General features: G+C 39.6%; 2 protein-coding genes across 7 annotated transcripts; both read right to left on the minus strand.

Moving 5' to 3' along the window:
* Window positions 1-2,886: 2,886 nt before the first annotated feature.
* Window positions 2,887-13,285, minus strand: zfyve27 (zinc finger, FYVE domain containing 27). 5 transcript variants are annotated; one of them, XM_086296531.1, is made up of 15 exons: window positions 13,174-13,285; window positions 12,911-13,089; window positions 11,268-11,505; window positions 11,078-11,148; window positions 10,795-10,981; window positions 9,665-9,760; window positions 9,245-9,357; window positions 8,847-8,965; window positions 8,375-8,446; window positions 7,387-7,407; window positions 7,198-7,218; window positions 5,667-5,808; window positions 5,508-5,554; window positions 5,303-5,384; window positions 2,887-5,188 (listed from the first exon to the last, which is right to left on the minus strand). In XM_086296531.1, exons 3-15 carry the CDS (start codon window positions 11,501-11,503, stop codon window positions 5,118-5,120), a joined length of 1,278 nt encoding a protein of 425 aa, XP_086152657.1. In that variant the 5' UTR covers window positions 11,504-11,505; window positions 12,911-13,089; window positions 13,174-13,285; the 3' UTR covers window positions 2,887-5,117. The 5 variants fall into 5 exon arrangements, with proteins under 5 accessions (XP_086152657.1, XP_086152659.1, XP_086152658.1 ...); XM_086296533.1 differs by lacking the exon at window positions 7,387-7,407 and having other exon boundaries at window positions 5,667-5,805; window positions 12,911-13,244; XM_086296532.1 differs by lacking the exon at window positions 7,387-7,407 and having other exon boundaries at window positions 12,911-13,244.
* Window positions 13,286-14,695: 1,410 nt separating this feature from the next.
* On the minus strand, window positions 14,696-21,423 carry LOC147328293 (uncharacterized). 2 transcript variants are annotated; one of them, XM_086296538.1, is made up of 3 exons: window positions 20,543-21,423; window positions 18,925-19,266; window positions 14,696-16,135 (listed from the first exon to the last, which is right to left on the minus strand). In XM_086296538.1, exons 1-3 carry the CDS (start codon window positions 21,102-21,104, stop codon window positions 15,546-15,548), a joined length of 1,494 nt encoding a protein of 497 aa, XP_086152664.1. In that variant the 5' UTR covers window positions 21,105-21,423; the 3' UTR covers window positions 14,696-15,545. The 2 variants fall into 2 exon arrangements, with proteins under 2 accessions (XP_086152664.1, XP_086152663.1); XM_086296537.1 differs by having other exon boundaries at window positions 14,696-16,138.
* Window positions 21,424-22,472: the final 1,049 nt, after the last annotated feature.

Here is a 22,472-nt window from a genome sequence, read left to right on the forward strand (position 1 = left end):
AAAACTGCAGTTCCTCTGCTGGCCACTTGAGGCGGTCTCTGAAAGGGAGTCAGCTAGTTATCTGCCATGCTGCACATTTTGGTATCGATCAGATATGAACTAAATATTGCCGATACTAATACCGATACTGATATGTTTAACCTATAAAGGCAACTTATAAAGGGTTTAAGGGGTTAGGTTTCTTTTTTGGAGACCTGGAATGTCAATGTGCCTGTCTTTAATACACTTTGGGTCAGCTTGTACATGTACATTTAACACAAAAAGGTTCAGACATTTTTCACAGTGTATGTTTGAGGTCTAAATACTGAAGTTGGAGGATAGAATTAGAAATATCAATACTATTGCGCTAGTATTGCGATACTTATACCAGCATTGGGATAGAGGCAATAGTGTCCCTCCTCACAGCAGTTCAAAGTTTTTATAACTCATTCACCTGATAATTGAATCAGGGGCGTGGCTGCTTGATTGACAGGTGTTCTGACATAGGATGCTGCAGGTCCTCATCCACTATTTGGAGTGAAATTGAGGTTTTGAAGCCATGTGACTGTTAACCAAGTGACATTAACTTGTCTGCCATTTTGGACATATGATAATATAGAGTCAAATCAATAAGACAGCAATCATACAAGTTTAGAGGACATCTGGCAACCATCTCCACATCCAGAACCCTTAGAGTTAGAATTGTGGCCACCACCGTATTTCTGGAAGGTCGAAACTACTTTAAAGCATAACACAATCCAAAAAGGTGAATTAAAAAAAACTCAAACAAACTGTAAACATGTTGTTTTGATTGCTGGGTTTGGTCTTTTCTAGCCTGCTTTTGCCTTTGGAAGCAACCTCAAGAGGCTATTAGAGGAACTGCATTTATTGATAATTAGGTGTTTGCTTTTATTTTATTTGTTTTACAAAATCTCCATGTAAATTTCATAATATGTGTTAAAAAGGCTTCATGAAATAAGTTTTTCCTTACAAAACTATATCTAAAATATAAATTTCTGTGACAAGAGCTTTTTGGTTTTATGTTCAGGAAATGAGAGCTTGTTTGAAACAGATTGCAGTCTTGATTATTAGTAGTAGCCTATACTATAAGCTATATGTTAAAGAAAGCAGCATCATTCATCCTAAATTTTCAAATAAAATTTATTACAGCTCCATTTTGTGATTTAACAACTAATTTTTCTCTCCTTTAAAAACAATCGAAATGAGTCTAAATGGCAATTAGTTTTTAAAACTTCAAATGTCACTTCAAGGTCTTACTTGAAGTGTCGTTATTTGTATTTTCTTTCCCATATCTGCACCCTTTACAGTAGAGCTTTCTTGTTTAACCTTCCTCTGGCATAAACATTATGAGTTTATCAGTGGGAGTGACCCATTTCACTTTACACATCATAATTTAATCCACTAGTTCAGACAAATATTTGTAAAACCAACTTTGAGGATCTATCACCAGCATATCACTGAAAATGTTGATACTTGAATAAATTAGTTAAAAGTTAAACACCAAATTTTAAATGAAGGAATTCAAACTTTTATTTCTAAATGGAATAAATCAATCAAATGAAGCTGTTTTGAAAAAAAAAAAAAATTTCTGATGCTTTTTTTAAAGTGTGGTACAACTGTGCTTTGAAATGACAATGCCTTTTAGTTGCTAATAAAATGATTCCCATGCCAAAAGGAACATACTTACCACCTGTCACTTTAATTGCTGCTGTGGTTACGCTCATCATGGCCACGAGTGCCATGCTCATTTTGAGCTTTTAATTGATTTCAATGACCGAACTATTCTTTTTTCCAGAGTGGAATGATCATACAGCATACATCTTCAACAACTTGTAAAAACAAGTCCTAATTTATTTTTGATTTTCTCTCATCTGCACAGGGTCAAAGTGATACATGTAGCCACAAATATACACATAGACCCACATTTTTATTTGGCTAAATGTCTCTTAGCAAGTTGCACCTCGAGAAGGTGCTTTTATTCTTCTGGCATAATCTTGGCTGGATAGTTCTTGGCAGAATTGGTAGAGATCATTTAAATTGGTTGATTTTCTGGCACCAACTCGGCTTTTAAGCATAGTCTACATATTTTCAGTAAGGTTGAGTTCAGGGCTTTGATTGGGATCATTGTCCTGTTGGAATATTTGACTGTGTACAATTTTCAACCCTTTAGCTGTTGATGTGAGGTCAAGTTGAAGAATTTGGAGGTAGTCCTTCTCTTTCATTACTCCATCAATCTTGTGCAATGCATCAATGCCATTAGCATCAAAACAGACAATGATGCTTCCACAAGCGTGCTTGAGAGGTGGCATTGTGTTCTTTGGGATGAAAGCCTCACCTTTCTGCTCCTTTAAACATGCCCCTTATAAATAAGCAAATACCTCAATCTTTGTCTCATCTGATCATATTACTTTTCTCCAGAAGGCATCTGGCTTGTCACTGTGGGCAGGTGAAAATTCCAGTCGAGCTTAAAAGTTATAATTTTAGACCAGGGCTTTTGGTACATTCTCAGTCCATTGTAGAAGTTGCTTCACTGTGGACAGTGGCTCTGGTGTTCCACCAGTTTCCAGTTAACAGCAATTCTAACCAATTTTCTCTCACCTGAGGGTGACTATTTTGGTCTCTTGTAGACCTTGGAAAAGTAGTGATACGTCCAATTGTTAAGTTTGTTTGAACTGATTATCTTTGAATACAGCTGTTTAGAAACGGCTCCAAGAGGCCTTTCCAGTTTGTGTAAATCTCCAGTTCTAATTTAAGGCTTCACTGAGTTTCTTGCACTTTCCAATTGCAGTATTGGTCACTCCACCATGGCAGCAAAGAGAAGCTAGCAGCTGTAGTCATTCACAATCACTCTTGAGAAATTAAGAGACCTTGGCCTCGCCACCACACTGTAGAACCTTCAGCACCATTTATTGAAACATTTAACGGAGCGTGTGCATATATTTGAGCCCTTGCATAAAATTTTGACCCTGTGTGGATTAGAGAAAATTCAAAATAAAATTAAACGTGTCAGAAAAGGGATAAGAACAGTTCAAAGAAATTGTGAAAATTCAAAAGTTACTATGACATGCAAGCTCACAATGAGTGTATGTAAACTGACCACAGCTGTAAATCTTTACATTGTTTATTTTAATAACGGCATAATTTAATCTTTAAAATCCTGGGCAGTATATACATAATTAATCATTCGGTCAAATAATAACTCGCACTTTCAGGAGTTTTAAATTAAATATATCATACATAGAACAATTAGAACTATTTACAGTACGCTTATATATGATTACAGTAAAAGCAAAGCAAACAGTTACAATCATCTGTGTCTGAAACATGATTAAAACAATGTTGCCACCAGGATCCACATATTGGGTTTCAGTGCCTCACATGAGTTCTTCAAGTCAAGTCCTGCTTGCAAGAGTGTGAAGTTCTGGTAACAGTTTTAGTGGGTTCTTCGGTCCACTCAAATTATTTTTATCCAGTTGGGTCGACTCGATCCAGTCAGACGAAAAACATGGACTCAAAGGACCTTTGGACGTGCTGCTGTAATACAATAAAGCTTGTTTGACACGCCCACGTAGGAAACCATGACAACTGAAATGCAGCAGCAATTAGATTATTACAAGAGTGAACTGGTCTGCTCAACTTCGAAAACGGCTCAGACCCTGCCTTCAACAAAACCACGCTGTGTGAGACTTTGCTTTGCATTTTCAGTTTTTTATGCTTTTCTGCATCTGCTTCCTCTGGTAGGAAAATCAACTGAAAAAGACAAATCTAATCACAGTGAGTTTTCCAGACCAGGATTACCAGGATAGCATTTGCTCAAAAATGATCTTATGTGAGCAAACTATCTGTCGTGCATGTGCCAATCAGTTAGTAAGCAGGTGCTGGCAGACACTCTGATATTGACTGCTAAAGCCCTATTCACTCAGACATGATGAACAGTCAAAGCTCTGTGAGATGACTGGTTGATAGGAGACTGGAGTGAAAACAATCGCAAACTACTCGCCAACAGCAGCAAAACTGTAAAGGTGTGACAGAAACCGGAGATGGAGAACATTCGGCTTCAAAGTGAAAGGTGACCCTTTTAAAATGTGTTTGTTCCAGTAAGGCACAACTTGTACTATGAAGGCAAATGTTCTCTTTTTCCAGTTTGCACTGTTCTTTTTCAACTTTTACTACAGCTCAGAGACTAAAATGATAAATGTCTCCAAACAAGTTGGCATCTTCCTCGCACACTACTAGTGCCCGCAGCAATCTGCCCGCAACAGAAGCAATCACAAGTTTTTTTTGCAATGCTCTCTTTGCAACTTTACTTAACAAGAGCCAGAAACCTCCAGCAACTCTTCACAAACAGTCGGGGAACGCACATTCTCTTGGGGCCAGAGGTGGCTTACTGTGGCTGTGGCCCGGTGTGACTCAGAACTCAAACTTCCCTTCAGAATCTCGGACAAACCCACAATTCATCATATCATATTGGTGACAGATGGATGTCAAGGTCCTTCAGCATTATCTTGTACTTTTGAACAAGCTTAAGCACAACTTAAGCATTTTCCCACATCATATTCATCAGTCTGAACGGCAGATTTGATGCCTTATGTTCTTACAGAAAGGTCCTTCAGCATTACATTGTCATTAATCTGCCAAACAGTCCTTAAGATATCAAAATTCACGAGCCATCACCGTTATTGTGAGGCAAAGATTGTAAAGCAAAACCGCTGTAACCCTGTTCACTTATTTTAACCACCAATCACTACTAGCTGAGTCGTGGTTATCACTGTGCATATATTGGTCCTTCTCAGAAAGACTGTAAATAGGTCCTTTGATTTTAGAGCCACTGTGTACTGTGCTGAGTCTCATTGAGTGATAAGATCCAGTCCTTCACTGATAGCACAAAAAAAGAAAAATCCAACAACAGGAATAGTAGAAATCCCATAAGCAACAAGAGAAGCTAACGAGGAACTGATAAAGGCAAAGGAGTGTAGGAGCTCCACATGGGATGTTTCTTGACAGAAGAGCCTTAACATGAACACAAAGGCATGTACGTCAGGGTCCAATATAGGGCTCAGGGCCAAACAGTGAGAGAACACTTGCTGACCGTTGGGAGATATAACCAACATGCCATCTCACTGTGGTTTGATGAGAGTGGAATTACAGGCAGCACAAACAAACACTGTCTCTCTCTGTGCTTCTGGAGCTGAGGATGAAATAATAAAAGACAGCGGCTTTAACTCAAAGAACAGATGAATAAAACTAACAGAAACAGAATTGTGTGATATGATGCAAATATTTTAACGATACTACTTCTCACCTGTTGCCCCCATAACAGATTTCAGCACCTTAAAGGAACAGCATCGAGAGCAGAAGCTGTTGCCACAGTTACTGCAGTTTCTCTGCAATAAAAACAGACAGTGGGTTAGAGCTCATCCCAACAGAAAAATAGGATAAAATTAACCATGATGACGACGTGATGCCTAAATATATCCCAAATTCTTGCCACAAGGTTTCAGTCTCACCCTTTTCTTCAGAACTGAGAAGACGGCATTGCAGCTCGAACAGTTGCCTTTGGAGACAGAAAGAAACAGCCAAGAATAGAGCTGTAAGTCTTAGAAAATCTACCGTGTCATCACCGAGCTATAAATAAGAGGGTTGAAATCAGTGGAGGATTCGCTGACCTGTGACGGTTGCGGGATAGCGTTTACGCAGTTTCTCTGTCAGTTTAGACACTTTGCTGCGTATTGGTTCATTTCGGCTTAGAAGACCATTTTCAGAGATAGTGTCATACTCGGGAGCTCCAAGGGATCCATCATCATCCTCCTTAGGGAGACGAAGAGGAGTGAGATACATAGAAAAAACAAATAGTTTTTTTTAATATAACGTCTAAGCTTTTGAAGTGTAAAGAAGCCAGGAAACAAATTAAACATTAACAGAGGAGAAACTAGAATTAAAAATAAATCAGGTAGTCTGACTAATAGCTGTTTGATGAATAAGCTAAGCATGATGATCACAACAACTACGACTACTAGGATGATTATGAAGGTGGAGAATACATTTCAAAGAACATGCATTCACGCACTTGCTGTACTTAATTTATCTGCCAAACATGAGGACCGCAACCTCCATAAGAGCAAAAGCAGAAATATTAAAGAAATTAAATGTTGTTAATCTCTCTTAACTCTTAATATTCAATATAACTAGGATGTGATAAAGGTACCAACTGTCTGTGAACCAAGGGCTACCAAGTAAGGTTAGCACAACCTACTCCACTACAAATGTGATCCACTACACTGAGTGACAGCAATGACACAGAACCAAATGAACAGAGTGTAGGAGGACAAACAGAATGAAGATATTAGTTGTCATGTGTTAAAAGCTTTTCTTGTTAAAGAATATAAAACTATTCTTTAATAAGAATAACACGTATCCAACTTCAGCAAAAAATAAAGACTTGGAGAGAGGAGGATAACTTCTTTCTTCCCTGCAGTTAATGGAACAGTTTAGGATTTTAGCAAATAAGTGTATCCATTTATTTGATGAACAAATTCATGTACAGATAAGTCAGGTGTAATGGACCTTGTTGACTAATATTGGCCACTAAATTTGACAACATATTTTTTTTATTTAAAGTTTTATGTCACAAGAGCTAATAGATTTTAAACGCACTTTTGGTGTTTAACTAAATCCCTCACCACAAGGGGGCAGCATTTTACCAGTCCTGAAACGTTTTTGGGTCTTTGCTTCTGTTCTTTAAACGTTTTAAAAGACATTTCTTTTTAGCTCTAACCCCATTTCCCCTATTATGAATAACAATGTGTGTTTTTAAAATAAAAGGTTCGTCGCTACTCATTCTTGACTGAGTCTTGTCGTGCAGACTGGTGTTACACAAAAGAACACCCTGGAGCTAGTGTTCAGCTGATTTCTCTTAAAATATTTTGGACAGAAAGTCACAGGCAATTATTCACATTCTGTTGATAGAATTCGTTCAGTCTGGGGATTTAATATAGTAAAGATTTGTTTGTTGCGTAAAGCATGATGGTGATCATGCTGAATAATAATGATACAAATATTCTGTGTAATGGAACCACTGGAGGCAACAATTATGGGCATGTTATTTATAGCATTATTGCTGCCACACAACTCCTGCCAAGGTGAATGGATGGATGGATGGATGGACTGGCAGTAGGGATGAACAGTGAAATCACTTACCACCAAAACCAATGGGGTTTCCTTGTCAGGCAACAAAACAAGAGATGAGAAAAACGTTACCTAAAAGTACTAATATTCAGTGTTACTATCCGTGACCACACCTAAAACTGCACTTCAAAAAGCAAAGCAAGAACTAAAGAAAAAGCCATGACGAACTAGCCTCCTCTCAACAAAGGAGAGAACACTTACCTGTGTTGAAACGGAATTTTCCTGAGTTAGGAGGATAGCAGAGGGAAAAAAAACTAATAAATACAGGAGGTATGTCAGCAACAAAGGCTTCCTCCTCCCTAACAGTTACCGGCAAGCTCAAACTGAACTTCTTAATTTTTTTATTATTTTGCAAGACAAAAATTTATAGAATTCACCATGCAAATTTGTTTCCCCCTACATCTATATATTACATGAAAAGTTAAGCTAATGAATGACTCCAGTTTACTGAAGATTTCAGTAGAAATTACTTATCTCAGCAAAAGAAGAAAGGAATGAAAGATAAAACTTCTCCCATTCTTTACACCATTTCTGTTGCTGTCAGGGTGAACCAAGTGGAACACACTTGGCCTTTTTGCTCCACCTATGAGTGTAAATCTGGGTCAAATCAGCTACAAGAATTGGGAGTTCGCCTTGTAATCGGAAGGTTGCCGGTTCGAGCCCCGGCTTGGACAGTCTTGGTCGTTGTGTCCTTGGGCAAGACACTTCACCCGTTGCTTACTGGTGGTGGTCAGAGGGCCCGGTGGCGCCAGTGTCCGGCAGCCTCGCCTCTGTCAGTGCGCCCCAGGGTGGCTGTGGCTACAATGTAGCTTGCCATCACCAGTGTGTGAATGTGTGCGTGAATGGGTGGATGACTGGATATGTAAAGCGCTTTGGGGTCCTTAGGGACTAGTAAAGCGCTATATAAATACAGGCCATTTACCATAAATTCACTGCTTCCAACTTGGCCAGACAATAAATGGCAGTAACCATTTTTTCTAGTATAACTTTGGCAAGAAAACAAATTAAAATACTACAGAAACATATTTTATGATTACTTAAACTAGAAAGATTTATGAAATTGGACATCACATTAGACATTATAAGGAAGAAGTTATAATACTGCAGACATCTGAGAATTACAACTGCATAGAAGTAACATACAAATGTAATTTAAAAGAACATCCTAAAGTGTAAGTGTTCCGTTTACCTCAATGGCATCTTTAAATTCATCATCAGGCTCAGCTTCCTCAGCTTCTTCTACACTGCCAGGGGACAGATCCTGTTGTGACAAAACACAAAACAACATCTGAGCACTTGTTTACTTAACTCCTGAAACACAGCTGATCCCAGAGTGAGCACCCAGGACAGCTGTTAAACTGTGGTATGGTCAAGAGATCTGAAATCGGGATCACACATGAATGTAACGGGTGAAGTTTTCACTCTGGAATTCCACAGATCAATGTGATCCCCAGTCCGTGACTTTGCTGGAGTAAAAATCCTAACACAGAAAGACACAGAGGGCATGAAAGGAAAATGATGGATGGACTGTTTATCCCATGCTCTCAGTGTAAGAAGCTTTCAGCTGTATTTGGTTTTAGTATAAATCACAGCAAATAATCCTTCAGTGTAAGTCGTATCAGACCGTATAAACTTTTGTCCTCCGTGCTTCTGTCTCTCACCTCTAGACTGGTTGGTGTGGGGGTCCTCTCCAATAAATTGCCTTGTTCTTGTTCTTCACACGCCCCTTCTGAAGTCTGTGTCTTGCTCATGTGGAACAGTTTCTTAAGCTCCAATAAAACTGAAACAGATTAACAGACCATCGACTGCATTTATAAAGATGGATGTAGCCACCTAAAGGTCGTTCACTGGATTGTGGACTACCCTTTTTAAAGTCTCAAATTCAGTCACCATCTTACTTTTTAACCATAATTAAATGAGAATGTATTGTATGGAATGACCATGTACTACTATTGTATTTTATTACTGTTTTTAGAGCCAGGCTCTAGAGGCCGTTTGAAGATCTGCAGTTTTTAACGCTTCAGTGTTAGTTTTATTTTTCAGCCTTTTCCAAACTAACCTCTGCAGAAGTCTCTGTTCCACAGAAACATGACACTGTTGAGTCCAGCTAGCACCCAGGCCACCGGAGCAACATAGAGTAGACACACCACGATTAATATCCCTCCATAGAACCTGGAGGTGGAACATTTTGAGAAGTCACATTAAAACTATGTGAGCGATTGATCAGCAACAGAATTCTTTGTTAAGTTCACATTTGACATTTTAAACCGTGACTACTGACACACATCTGAATATCTTGTTACTATCGGCAACAACAGAAGAGATCAGTACAGTAGAGCTTGTTAAAACATATACATTTCATTCACATGCATGAGCTGAACTGATGTTATCATGAGCGCCGGCTGTTGAGCAATAATGACTCAGCTATAAGCAAAAAGAATGTGCGTGTGTGTAAAAGAGAGAGACCACAGATGCAGACCTTGATGACTTGGTGTGATTATCCCAGTACAAGACTTTATAAGCAGCTTCTGCTGACTGACAGGCAGAGGACAGCATGTCATCCAGCTGCTTCAACCTGGTGAAGGCAAATGAGACCCACAAATAAAGGGTGAACAAATACATTTCAATCGATTTGCAAATACATACCATGAACAAATACTCAGAAATGCACCGATAGCTACAGTTTATAAACTGCTTAAAAAATAAAAATAAAAAAGGAAGAAGAAACTGACTTCCTCCATCTTCTTTATCAGTGTTTGCCTGAAACTTAATCTTTAAATTGGATATTTTAAAATCGTATGAAACAATGAATATGCCGGTAGCAGGTAGGACTCTAAGTCAATATTGTGTGATGAGAGACACATTCAAGTTTATAATAGTTTGGAAATAATGACAGTTTCACTCCGATCAACAATTGTGGGATGCATTACATTTTATAAATGTAAAGTTAACAACTCTACAGGACAACTAAGCATTTCCTCAAAGGTTTTTCCTCCAAACACGAGCCAAGTGTTTGCTGACATCTTCCATGTCAACTACAGGCAACCATGGCAACCTGCTAATAACCAAAGCAATTGAAAAGAGGTTTTTGATGCATCGCTGTAAACCTCTCTACAACCAATTTCACCTAGTGACTGCCAGCAACCTCAAGCAATTGCTCACAAATCAGCAAGGGAATATACTTTTTTTCCCCCCTAGCGACCAGTGGTTGCCAGGGGGTCACCTAAAGGTCTCTAAACCTTCCAATTGGGACCTTAGCTTTTTGAAACCAGAGTTTATAAGTATAGAGTGCATCAAACATTGAAAGCATACTCTGCTTAACTTCTTTCTGCACATTACGGGGGACCATAATTTACAAAATGAACATAATGTTGGATTCAGTAAAACCTGAAAGAAGTGTCTCAGACTCTAAACATACTAGTAACAAGTATACTATGGGCATGGATCAAGTGAGCTGAGGGCTCTGGACTTTGTTTTTGACAACCACAGGTTGTCTCTGCTGGCCTTTTAAACGAAAGCAGGTTTAAAGCAGCTCCACACTGACTTCATTTTTTAGATTGGACGCTACATGCTAATAGTTTAAGACATTAAATGCATAATTTGCCTTACAGGTCTTTGACTTCCAACATGGCCTCCTGTTTGGTGAGATGAATGATCTGCAAGTCTCTGCGATACACAGCATGAAAGCGACGCTTCTGAAGCTCATCGTCTGAGGCTCTGCCCCTACACCTGTCCTGCAGGTAACCCAGGGCAGCCGGCAAAGATACTGCTGCTAAACTCACAGTGAACCAACCAACTGATGTCAGAAGAGGGAGACAGAAAAAAACAACATAGTAAATTATTCAAAGGGCAACAATAAGGCTGAATAAGGCTGTGTAATGGTTCCTCCTACCTTCATTAACTGTGCAGAAGAAGACATTGAGGAAAATACAAACAAGCAGAGAACACAGTGGCATCTTCCACCTGAGAGATTAAAAAAAAGATCATAATGAATACTGCAATATAAATATGTAGCTCTGTGATTACTATGAAAAAGCAGTTATGTGATATTCATACAGGGTACAGAAAGCACAAATACACACCCGAGCAGGAAGCGAATGAGCTCCACTGTATCTGTAACCGGTTCTAGATATAGAGCCATCCTCTTATAGGACAAAACCATGTTGAGGAGGTCAAAGTTTGGTGTACTGCGAGGGCTTCCCAACTCAGAGGCATCTGAAGACCCAGGGGCTTCTTTAGACAATGTGTGCACCAGCTCCCCCCGATCCCCTGTGCCCTGTGAGGGGTCTTGGAATGATCCAGTACTGTGCAAAGCCATCCCTGGACAGAATGAGGGACAGACGACAAGCAGGATTCAGGTGTTGAGTAACTTCGAAAGCAAAAATGCATCTGCTGTGATAATATTACCAACTGTCTAGAGCTTCAGCAACAGAAAGTTTGTAAACCCTTTTGAATTACTGAAATTTCATCTTCTTACAAATAAAGACAAACATAAACTGATAACACAAAAAAAAAAAAAACATCTTACAAAAAGTCCAAGCTGAGAAAAGTAACAGGCCTCGAGTTTCCTATATCTTAGAATCTCTTTTAGCAAAAACGTACATCAGATCTTTTTAGGCTTTATAGAGGATTTTCAACATTTTCCATCATGCATCAACCTTAAGCAGTTGTGTTAAGGTTAGGACTCTGACATGACTATTCCAAAAACATGAATTTTTTTTCTTTTTAAACTATCGTGTTGTCGATTTACTTGTGCACTTTGGTCACTTTGTAGTTGTGGCACTCTACTCCTGAGATAGCAAAGCAGCCCCAAACCACAATCCGTCCACCACTCTTTCAGTTTTAGAGCTGGTAGACAGTACTGTTCTAAAATTCACAAATACAGAGTTGTGTGTTTTAAATAGAAAAATGGACTTCTTTGTCATCTGTCCACAAAACATAATCTCAGAAGTCATTGCAAACCTGAAACACACTAAAATGCTTCCTTCCATTAATACTACTCTTATTTGGTGTTTTGAATGAACAAAAATTCTGATACTTGGAGAGATTTTTACTCTTTGTTGAGTTCATCAAGCTGAACTCAGTTTTGCGCAATATTAATTGTATCTCTCAATAAGCGTATTAGTGTAACCCTCCACAGCAGTCCCTGTTTCTTCTATGACCCCCTTGAGAAAATTAACTGCTTTAGTGAGATTAACACCAGTGCTTGATTTGTTCAATTTGTAGATAGTCTGCCTCGTTATGACCAACCACGTTTTCAGAGACGCTTTTGTTGGCTTTTCCGGGGTCTGTTCCTGAGACCTGTGAGAGAAACCCATCATCCAAGCGTTATTGGAAAGAGCGAATTTCTCCACTAACCTATTCTTGTGCGCTTTAGTTATATGGAGGATCTCCCATAACCCACGCTTACAGTCTCAACTCCTTTATGCGAGTTGATGAATGAACAAACCTAGCGTTCAGGTGGATTCCTTCCAAGGGTTACGATATGTTGGTAGCTTTCATGAGGACTACTTATTTCTGATTAATCTATTAAAATCGATTTCTTTATCGTGACCATAAGGAGGGAAATCCGGGCTAACTGCTGTGGCCTGCGAGATGCGGTCAAACCGGAAAGTTAACTCAAGTCCTGTGCCGGTGGGAGAGCGCTGTGCTGTACAATAGCAGCACGACACCGGCATGTCAGCCTTGCTAACACTAGCTACTAAATACGAAGGAGATCATTTACCTCGAGCTCGGTTTCCAACAACAACCAACTTATGAGGCGGCGGCGGTGCTGAAAGGAGCTCAGGCGAAACTAGCGAGTCCCACCGATACCATCATCTTCAGCCTGGAGGAAGAAAGAGCCTCCAAATTCAAGCAGCTCAGTCAACATGGCTCCGGTTGTCCTCCTGCATGAGCACAAACCTGGAACAACGAGGCGATTTCTGAAACTGTCAGCGTGTCGGCATAGAGAGTCAACCCGCTATTTTGCTTTTTTGGACCTGCTACCTTTGCCTTGCTAGCTCTGTTCAGCTGCGAGAGCGTCTGCTTCCTCGTTTAATCCAGGCCTGATAATTGATAACAGAAAATGGTCAATGGCAGGTGTCCAAACCAGTCGATCGCAGAGAGACTGATCAGTCAAGTCCCCCCCCCCACTTTTTTTTTTTTTTAAATTAAGAATACTCCTTTGTAAAACAAGAACATAATAAACATTCTTTTATTAGGGTTTTTTTTTTTTTAAAAAAACAATTATATTTGTTAATTTTACCACCATCTGCGCTCTTGGACAATCTTTCCATACATTTCAATTTTATATTGAAAGTAATTTTGTGAGTAATGATGATAATAATAATGTCTCTTTGTGACCTTTAAAGCAGAAATTATTCAGACTGTCAGAGTTTTGACTGTTATGATTTATCAGAATAGTTTTCATACCAAAACATCTAATTAAAGGATGATTTTGCTTTTTTGTTTTTGGAAGGGGGGGGCTCCAGTAGATGTGGAAATAGGTTTTTGTTGATTATTAGTGAAAGTAAAACAGTTAAACAAAATACACTGATGGAACTACACAAGTTGAAGTCATGTTGAAGTTGAAGTCATGACAAAGTAAAACTCACCTGGTTTAAAGAGCTTCAGTCAGTCCTTGACCACACATTTACTGTACAGCAGTTGATGAAGATTAAATAGCAGCTGTGGAATTTAGACTGTTGCTTTAAATCCCAACACACAGGCAGAATGTAATAGAAATAACAGAGGAAGCTTAAGTTAAGGTTTTGCAATTTTGCAAAGCTATTCAGCAAAAATGAAGGAGTATCCTTCTGCAAATGAGCAAAGAAAGAAGAAAAAAGAGGAAGATGATATAAAAGTGTCAGCAAGACAAGTGGAGCAGTTAATAACAATCAAATGAAACACTAAATAATAATAATAATAATAATAATAATAATAATAATAATGGATTGGATTTATATAGCGCTTTTCGAGACCCTCAAAGCGCTTTACAATACCACTATTCATTCACTCTCACATTCACACACTGGTGGAGGCAGCTACAGTTGTAGCCACAGCTGCCCTGGGGCAGACTGACAGAAGCGAGGCTGCCATATCGCGCCATCGGCCCCTCTGGCCAACACCAGTAGGCAAGTAGGGTAAAGTGTCTTGCCCAAGGACACAACGACCAGGACAGAGAGCCCAGGGATCGAACCGGCGACCTAACCGGTGAATAACTGAATGCTGCTAGTTTAGTCTGGGAGAGACTTGAATGACACATTATTTCTTTTGTTAACCTTAAACATTAGTTACCTTAGCTTAAAAAAAAAAAAAAAAAAAAAAAAAAAAAAAAAAAAAAAAAAAAAAAAAAAAAATAGATGATAAATAAATAACAAGTTTCAACTTTAATTCATTCATTGTTTAGGAAATTGTTTTCGTACAGTTCCCCGTTGTTAACTGAAAAACTCCTCTACTGGGTTAAGATCAGGTGACTGATTTAAAAAAAAAAAAAAAAAAAAAAAAAAAAAAAAAAAAGGATCCACTTTGTGACTTTCTACTTTTAAATACTACTTTTATTAGTCCATATACATTATTTTACATAGTGTAGTCGAAATAAGAGACATACAGTAGTACATATGTGAGTCACAGACAATTATAAAAACGGGATTGGCATAAACACATACTGGCTCAACCAGTAGTTTCTTCAATACCACGAACATAATTAAAATGGCACTTGGAATTACACTGAAAGGCTCCACACACTTAGTTTTCAGCACTTACTACTGACCTGACATATACCGTATGCATTTAAATGTTGACCTCAGTGATCACTGAGCTACAGTTCCTGGAGCTTATTTTCTTTTCACCATGTAATCATAAAAGTATTTAAATTTGTCTGAGAGTTAGATAGTTTTAGTTTTTGACAGGTGACCTAAGATGCTCGTTGCAGTATCTATAACTTGAGATACTGCTTTGTAAGATTTCTTTTGAAACAACACAGTCTCAAAGGGAAAACCTGGTCTTAAAAAAAAAAAAAAAAAAAAAAAAGTGGATTGCACAGAGAGACCTCATACTGGTGAGTCATTTCGGGTTATATCAATATACAGTAGGGACTGATTATGGCCACTGAGCATGGCGCACCTCAGAAACGTAAATATTTGCGTCCTGTATTGTGAATGTTGCTTGTTTTTAGACATGACTCTTCTGAGCGTGCTGTGCCTGTATATCACGTGTGCATGGGAAAATATTAAACGTCTTTCTTTGACATTTTACTCAGCAGAGGCAGGACTGATAGGTGGCTGCTAACATAAAAATAAAATTTAAACATATTAAGCCTTGCATAAAATCAACTTTTATGCATATTGCATAACAAAATTCCAATCTCAAGAACCACACTACTGTAGCTGCTTGCTATGAGAGCGCTGGTGGAATTTGAGCCCACCACAGTTTCTAAAAGACTTTCCACACTGTCCACAGATGTAAGGCTTCTCTCCAGTGTGGATGCGGAAGTGCCTGGTTAAAGCACCAGAATGACGGAAACACTTTGAGCAGACTGAGCAGGTATATGGCCTCTCTCCTGTGTGGATTCGAAGGTGGGTCTTGAGATTCTCCATGCGATTGAACTCTCGGTTGCACACTGTGCAGCGGAAGGGGCTGCAACCCGGTGGGTAAAGCTGCAATCTGGCCCTCTTGCTTCCTGCCACAGGTTGCTGACAGCGTTGCTGGAACCTTAGCTGGCACTGGCCAGTGTGTCGGCGCAACAAGCTGGGCAGATGGAAAGTCTGACCACAGGACTTACAGGCATAGAGGGTAGCTACGGGGTGGTTGAGTTTATGACTGGTTCGAACATTGACTGGGTAAACCTGTGGAGCGGCCTCTGACACAGGAGCTGGTTCGGACAGCTGGAAGATACTGGAGAACTCTGCAGGGAGGGATGGAAGATCTGTGGGCGGTTGAAGGGTGGAGGCTGGGTTTGAAGGATGAGCTGCTGAAAGACATAACATGCAGAGTTAATTACACTGTAGAATAATTATTTAAAAAATATATTTTTCAATTACACAACCTTCATTAGCCTTAAAGATCAGAATTCATGTAGTACATACATAATACATGTAAACAAATAAGTGTTTTAAGTCAGTAGATTGACCATTGTTTTTATATAGAGCAAACATTTTTTGAATCCTTTAGAATAATCTGAGGAATAATCTGACATTTAGCTGCCTGACTGGAAGTCCAGATGTTAAAATTTTGCATCACTAGACAGTAGGAAAGCATAAATGTTGTGCTGTTTGACTGGCACATGGGTATGAGGCAAATTTTCTATTGCATACTGGGTGTACAACCAATCAATATTATTGATAATGAGAAATTGTCTGTTACTTATATAGAACTTTTGTCCCACTAGCAACTTAGATCATTTTACATTGCAAGCCAATAAACCCATTCATTTCCCTGCACCGCCAACTTTTTGTTTATCTCACATGCACAGATAAACTCAATCCAGCATCGCTAGTTAACTGAACATGTATGTATTTGAACCACGTGAAGAAACTGCTGTATCGGTGCCAGAACACTAAAAACATCCCAAAAATTTCAAACCCAGAATCTTTGTAATGTAAAGTAACAATGCCAACCGAAAAACAAAAACTACTCTGGGTCATGAATGAAAGTATTTCTATCTACCTGAACACAAACAGGAAACTGCTGTTGTTCTTGTATGACTATGATGTCTAATTTAATTATACAAACTCAGGAGATAAAATTATAAAAAATAATCTTTCACTAAGCCCGTATTCTGTCATCGTGTTGGCTGTGCTCAGTCCCAGAAGGGCAGAACTGGCCAAACATTTGTTCTCACTTTCACAATTCCCTATACAGCTTCCTTGGAGCTTGTCCAGCTTCCACTATGGTGGCAGTCAGAATGGACTGTGGGCTGGTGAAGTTAACTGCTGGCACAGAAAGTACTGCTTGTCCTGCTGGTGCGATGATCTGAGGTGTCAGAAAGAATGCTGGTAGGTCTTTCTCTTCACTGATTGCTTTGACATGATGGGATGTGGGAGGTGACTAGAAGTCATCTCCCTCTGTTGCGTCTGATCTGCTGTCATCTCTAGCAGCTGCCAGTGATGCTCCTGTTGTGCTGGCATGGCTTGAGCACTGCTTACTCCTGTAGATGCTTGTCAGACTCGGGGCAAGCTGCAAGCAGCACAGGACTCTGAAGCAGCACTAAGAGTTCCTGCCTCTTCTACATGTTATACCATTAGACAAGCATGTTCTGGTTTATTTCCATCAGCTGAATGTCTGCTCCCTTCATCACCTAAGAGTTCCAAATGCTAAATCTCACAACAATCCCTCAGAATTTAGGACCAACTTGGTTCAATCCTCCTTTTTGTGGCGGTGGGAAGAAAAGAGTCTTATATGTTTTCCACTATCTGGAAGTAGCCAGGACACTACAGGTCCCAAACTCACACTACAAGTCATGCTCTCTGCACCTGCCATTTGTTTAGAGCTTAAACCAACTTTTCCTTGTCACCTTGATCCAGTCTCTTGCACAGAGATATAGTTGTGTTTGTCTGCTGGATACTAACATAGAGAGGTGTGATCACACAGCTCTACCAAATCCTCAGCAAGTCTGTCTGTATTTTAGTTATTCACAGCCTATTCAAATGAATAAACAGAAAAGACAATAGCAATGTAAGATATTTACTGTCAAAGACCTTTAACAACATTTTTCTATGCTGTGGATTTAACAAAATATGTGTACACAAGTACTCAGAAATACTATAGATTGGCTCAGTGATGGCATAATTGCATCTATGGCTCAAACATACCACATTAATTAACCTTAGGGGCGATCGTGGCTCAAGAGTTGGGAGTTCGCCTTGTAATCGGAAGGTTGCCGGTTCGAGCCCCGGCTTGGACAGTCTTGGTCGTTGTGTCCTTGGGCAAGACACTTCACCCGTTACCTACTGGTGGTGGTCAGAGGGCCCGGTGGCGCCAGTGTCCGGCAGCATCGCCTCTGTCAGTGCGCCCCAGGGTGGCTGTGGCTACAATGTAGCTTGCCATCACCTGTGTGTGAATGGGTGGATGACTGGATATGTAAAGCGCTTTAGGGACTAGTAAAGTGCTATATAAATACAGGCCATTTACCATCTAATTTGCATTACAATTGCTTCATTTGAGATTAAACTATTTTAATTACATCGTAAGTGGACTTACACATATAATTTAAGCACAACTTTAATGCTTGTTAATGCTAAGTAAAATGAACAGCTAATCATTTTGCACCCAGTGAAATAGCACATGGTGAGTTGGCATATAGTCCATCTACCAGTTTTAATAGTAATTTCGGAAACAGACAATAATTTCCCATAATGATCAAATCTAGCTGCAAATGTGACTGGCCTGCAGCTCCAAAAATGACAAAAATTTCCCTGGATGATCTTTCAGCAACTTGATCACAAGGAAAAATGTCTATTTACTCTTGTTGATTCCACATTTCTAAATCTGAATATTGGAAATGTCAGTGCAGTACATTTGTAAAACTAAACAATTCATGAGAGAAGGCTCTGCAATGTGTTAACTGTGTTTACAGGCCTGGGTTTTTTTAAGCCCTCTTGAATCTCAAACATTTTACCCTCCCATGAGGTAAATGCAGTTTCAAAGACTTTTCCACTTTAGGTGAGTATGTCATTGTTAGATATTGCAAATCTGATCTTAATTTCAACCTTATTTGTTGTAACAGAGGGAATACTTTGTGGCAGTTTTCGCTCTTACCCTGATCGAGCCCATCGCTGGACAGCTGAGAGTTTGAATCTTGGCTCTGAATATCCTGCACTTCTGGTTTCCACTCCTCCAACATTTTGGACTGGACTCCAGATATACTCTCCAGGCTAAAATCCTCCACTTTAAAGGAATCCAAACAGCAAGAGGAACCATGCGTTTCCTCTTCTGGCTTCTCCTGCTTTACAGTAACCTGAGTAACCAGCTCTCGAGTGGATTTGCCAAGAACGCTGGGAAGTGGTGGTGAGATGCCATCTTGAGCTGCTTGGTTTGGACATACTGGGTTCATACGTTCGATCTTCACCATACAAACGCGAGAAATCTCTTCAGTTACCTCTGCAAATAAAGAGATGCAAGCATTTAATGATTTCTTTTAAATTAGAAAACTAAGACAATTTTTCCATACATTATAAAATAAATTTAAAGTCAGCCTTCTATGGAGCTTGAGCACAGTACCTTTGCAACTGTTTCCAAAAACAGTTACTTTAAAAACAGAACTCAAAACAGATGTGAGGATCCAGAACTTTATGTTTGGAAATCATTACAGCGTTAGCCTCTTTTCTCTCTAGTCTGAAACCATCAGGCATGTAATCAGGGCACAGGTCAAAAGCCAGAATCAGAATACTTTAATCCCAGAGGAAATTATGTGGTCACAGTTGCTCCAAGATAGTTTATTTTGTTACTGTTCTTACTAAATGAAATAATACCATATGTTACAAATATAACAACATAGCTCTTATTATAATTATCCCAGTATATTACACAAAATTAAATATATATATGGTTCACACCGAGGTGCCCTTCGTATCATAATCCCACACAGCAAAATCTCCAGTGTTAAATTAACGCTAGAGAGTGTCTATATGGGTCCACACCTCTGAGTGTTAAATACAACACTGTTGAGTGTTAAATTAACACTTTTGACAGTGTTATATGTTTAAAAGTAACCTAGTCAGTTTTGAAGATTAACAATGGCTAACACTGAGCAGTGCTGATTTTCTAACACTGGAAAATATCCCAGTGTTAGAAAATCAGCACTGGAGATTTTGCTGTGCACAAACATCTGGTGTGGCAACAAATTGGTGCACAAAGCATGGGTAACCTGCAAATCTGTGAAGACACCATTAATGCTGAATATACACTTTTTGGAACAAGATATTGCAACCCCATCAATGCATAACCTGGGTGGCATACGTCACCATTTTTATTTTTGAAACACTTGTAAGTTATATGAGCGCATCAAGACAAGCTAAAGACCTTTTAATGATTCTTGGATGATGTGTTGTGTATTTTTGATCTTTGCACTTGGTGGATTCACACACAAACCAACAGGTATATTGTTTAAGTCTTTGCATTGGCCGCAATCTTAACTGTGTTAAAATAAATAAATAAAAATTAAAATAGCAAAAAGGTGACTGTTTGCACTTCAGCAATCCTGCTAGTAAAACATTCTGTTGTTAAAACTGGCAACTGTGCATCACTGGTTTCACACTTGTCTACAAAACGTGTGAAAAATGTCCATCCCCATGCATTAACAGTTTAGCTGTTAGTTTCTGTGCACACATCGTGATCTACTGGGGCAGTAATGAAAGAGAACAAGTCTCACAAGTACCTCTAGTGCATCCATCGTTCGCCTCATTTTCTGGATCTGAAGCTGCGTCATTTATTCTCTCTTCCTCGCGCGATCTGCGCTCGTCGGGTCTTCTCAAATGTAGATCGTGGGTGTCACGAGGCTGATGCGCTCCGCTGTGACCCGCAGGGGTAGTGTCACCTCTGACCTCTGTGCGGCTGAGCACACTGCCCACAGCACTTGTGCTTATTTGACTGCAGTTGGGGTGTGGCGGTTGATCGGTGTATTTTATGGCACCGAAGAGCTGATTTGTAGTAAGAGGGCTTCCACAGTTCTCCTCTCTGCGCGCAGAGTCCAGCTTAGCTTCGGCTCTCTGCAGCCTTTGTTTGAGGGACTCGTTTTCTCGTCGTATCTCTTCATAGATGTCGCTCGTCACCTGACCTGCCACAAGCTTTTTCACCTCGCGAACCGCGATCTCCACGGCCACTTCAAATGCTCCGTGTATGGCAGCTACAAGCTCCTCTTGAAAGGACAGCGCAGCGTCCGCGCTGGTTTTGTTTGTTACGCACGGTCGCTCTTTGGTCCCAAACAGCTGCGGCTTCATGGTGCGTTTAACGACCCACTAACGCTGTGCAATGACTTAATATTAAAACCCCTGATGAGCACGTGATTTCCCCAATAATGGACCCCTTGTGCTGATGGAGCTCGTTTATAAGCAAAGTGAGAGGTTTTACTTCCGCCAACAATTGCTTATGTGCCAACTAGTGGTCCAAACGGCGAAGTGCATCACTTTGTTGGTAAAAAAGAAAAAAAGGACAAAGTACAACTGAGAAACCTAAATTTATTATCTCAGCAACGACTGAAATATCTGAAATTATGCTCTTTTAAGGGCAAGCACAGGTGTAACGACTGCTCCTGGGACGTCTTCCATCAGTCACGGGTTTTGTAATGGTCTAGGCGGGAAAGAATCCAACCAGAAGGCCCTAGGATGGCCAGAGACATCACCATCAAGACAAAGGCAGATTGCTGCAGAACAACAACATGTTACTTCTGTTACCACCAGTCAAAATTTGTAACATATTCAACAGACATGGAATTAGCGTCTACTTACGACAGCGCCTATTTTATCTTTGGGCGGTTTGCCATGGATGTAAGTTGCTCTTTGTTGAATACCTGACCCGGGTATAAGAACCCGGCCAGCTTTTAATCCAGCAAAAAGCCCACGCATGTTTGGTCTTGAAAGGAAACGCTGGTCACACGCAAGAGAAATAACCACCAGGCGTTTTATGAGTTTTTAAAGAGATCTCCTCACACGCCTGCTAATTGGTCTTAATTAGGTGCTCTACACCTGCTGTAGAAAACGAGCTTTGTTTTTTAACGTCAGCGACATCCTGAAAGTAAATAGTTAAGGTATTTCGAGCAAGTTAAGCTAGAATCTTGGATCTACTAAATGCTCGTTATCTTAAGTAAATGGTTAACTTTTAAAATCTGTCCTTTTCCTGTTGACAATCACATTAAACTCTAAATTCAGGGTTTGGGTCTTCCACAGTCACAGTGCTTCCTTTTATCAGTGTTTATAAGCATATACAGTTTGATGTACTTCTGTTTTATTTAAATTACAATCAACCTCCTACACGGTAAAAAAAAATAAATAAATAAATAAATAAAAAGATGGAGCGTTATGAGTTTATATAAGTCAGGGCCGTATGAGAGTATATGAATAAAAAACTTTACATTACCTCTAAACCAGCCATTGCTAATTGCTACCTTTCCACCAGGCTTCTTGCCGAATGGTAGGAACAATGGGTCACGTGGTATGTGCTATTAAATGATGTTGAACGTCTGAACAGAGACTGGATAACGGCAGTAATTTCAGTGGCTTTAATCGTAGGAGGTATTAGCTTTAGTTCAGCTTGTCTAAAATAAGTTAATAATGGCGCACTCACTTTTTTTACAGGTAAAATTGCTTTGC

Source organism: Aulonocara sp. 'chitande type north' Nkhata Bay, linkage group LG6 (genome assembly GCF_057382095.1).
Source record: "Aulonocara sp. 'chitande type north' Nkhata Bay isolate Kocher_YH1m ecotype deep benthic linkage group LG6, A_spYH_male_GT1.1, whole genome shotgun sequence".
NCBI lineage: Eukaryota > Metazoa > Chordata > Actinopteri > Cichliformes > Cichlidae > Aulonocara > Aulonocara sp. 'chitande type north' Nkhata Bay.

Coding starts and splice junctions, on each gene's coding strand:
- zfyve27 (XM_086296531.1), bottom strand. CDS start 11,503: ATGGCTTTGCACAGTACTGGATCATTCCAAGACCCCTCACAGGGCACA. Junction 8,447..8,846: donor CCACACCAACCAGTCTAGAG/GTGAGAGACAGA, acceptor TTGTCACAACAG/GATCTGTCCCCTGGCAGTGT. Junction 7,408..8,374: donor AATTTAAAGATGCCATTGAG/GTAAACGGAACA, acceptor CTCCTAACTCAG/GAAAATTCCGTTTCAACACA.
- LOC147328293 (XM_086296537.1), bottom strand. CDS start 21,104: ATGAAGCCGCAGCTGTTTGGGACCAAAGAGCGACCGTGCGTAACAAAC. Junction 19,267..20,542: donor GAACGATGGATGCACTAGAG/GTACTTGTGAGA, acceptor CTTTATTTGCAG/AGGTAACTGAAGAGATTTCT. Junction 16,139..18,924: donor CAGCGATGGGCTCGATCAGG/GTAAGAGCGAAA, acceptor TATGTCTTTCAG/CAGCTCATCCTTCAAACCCA.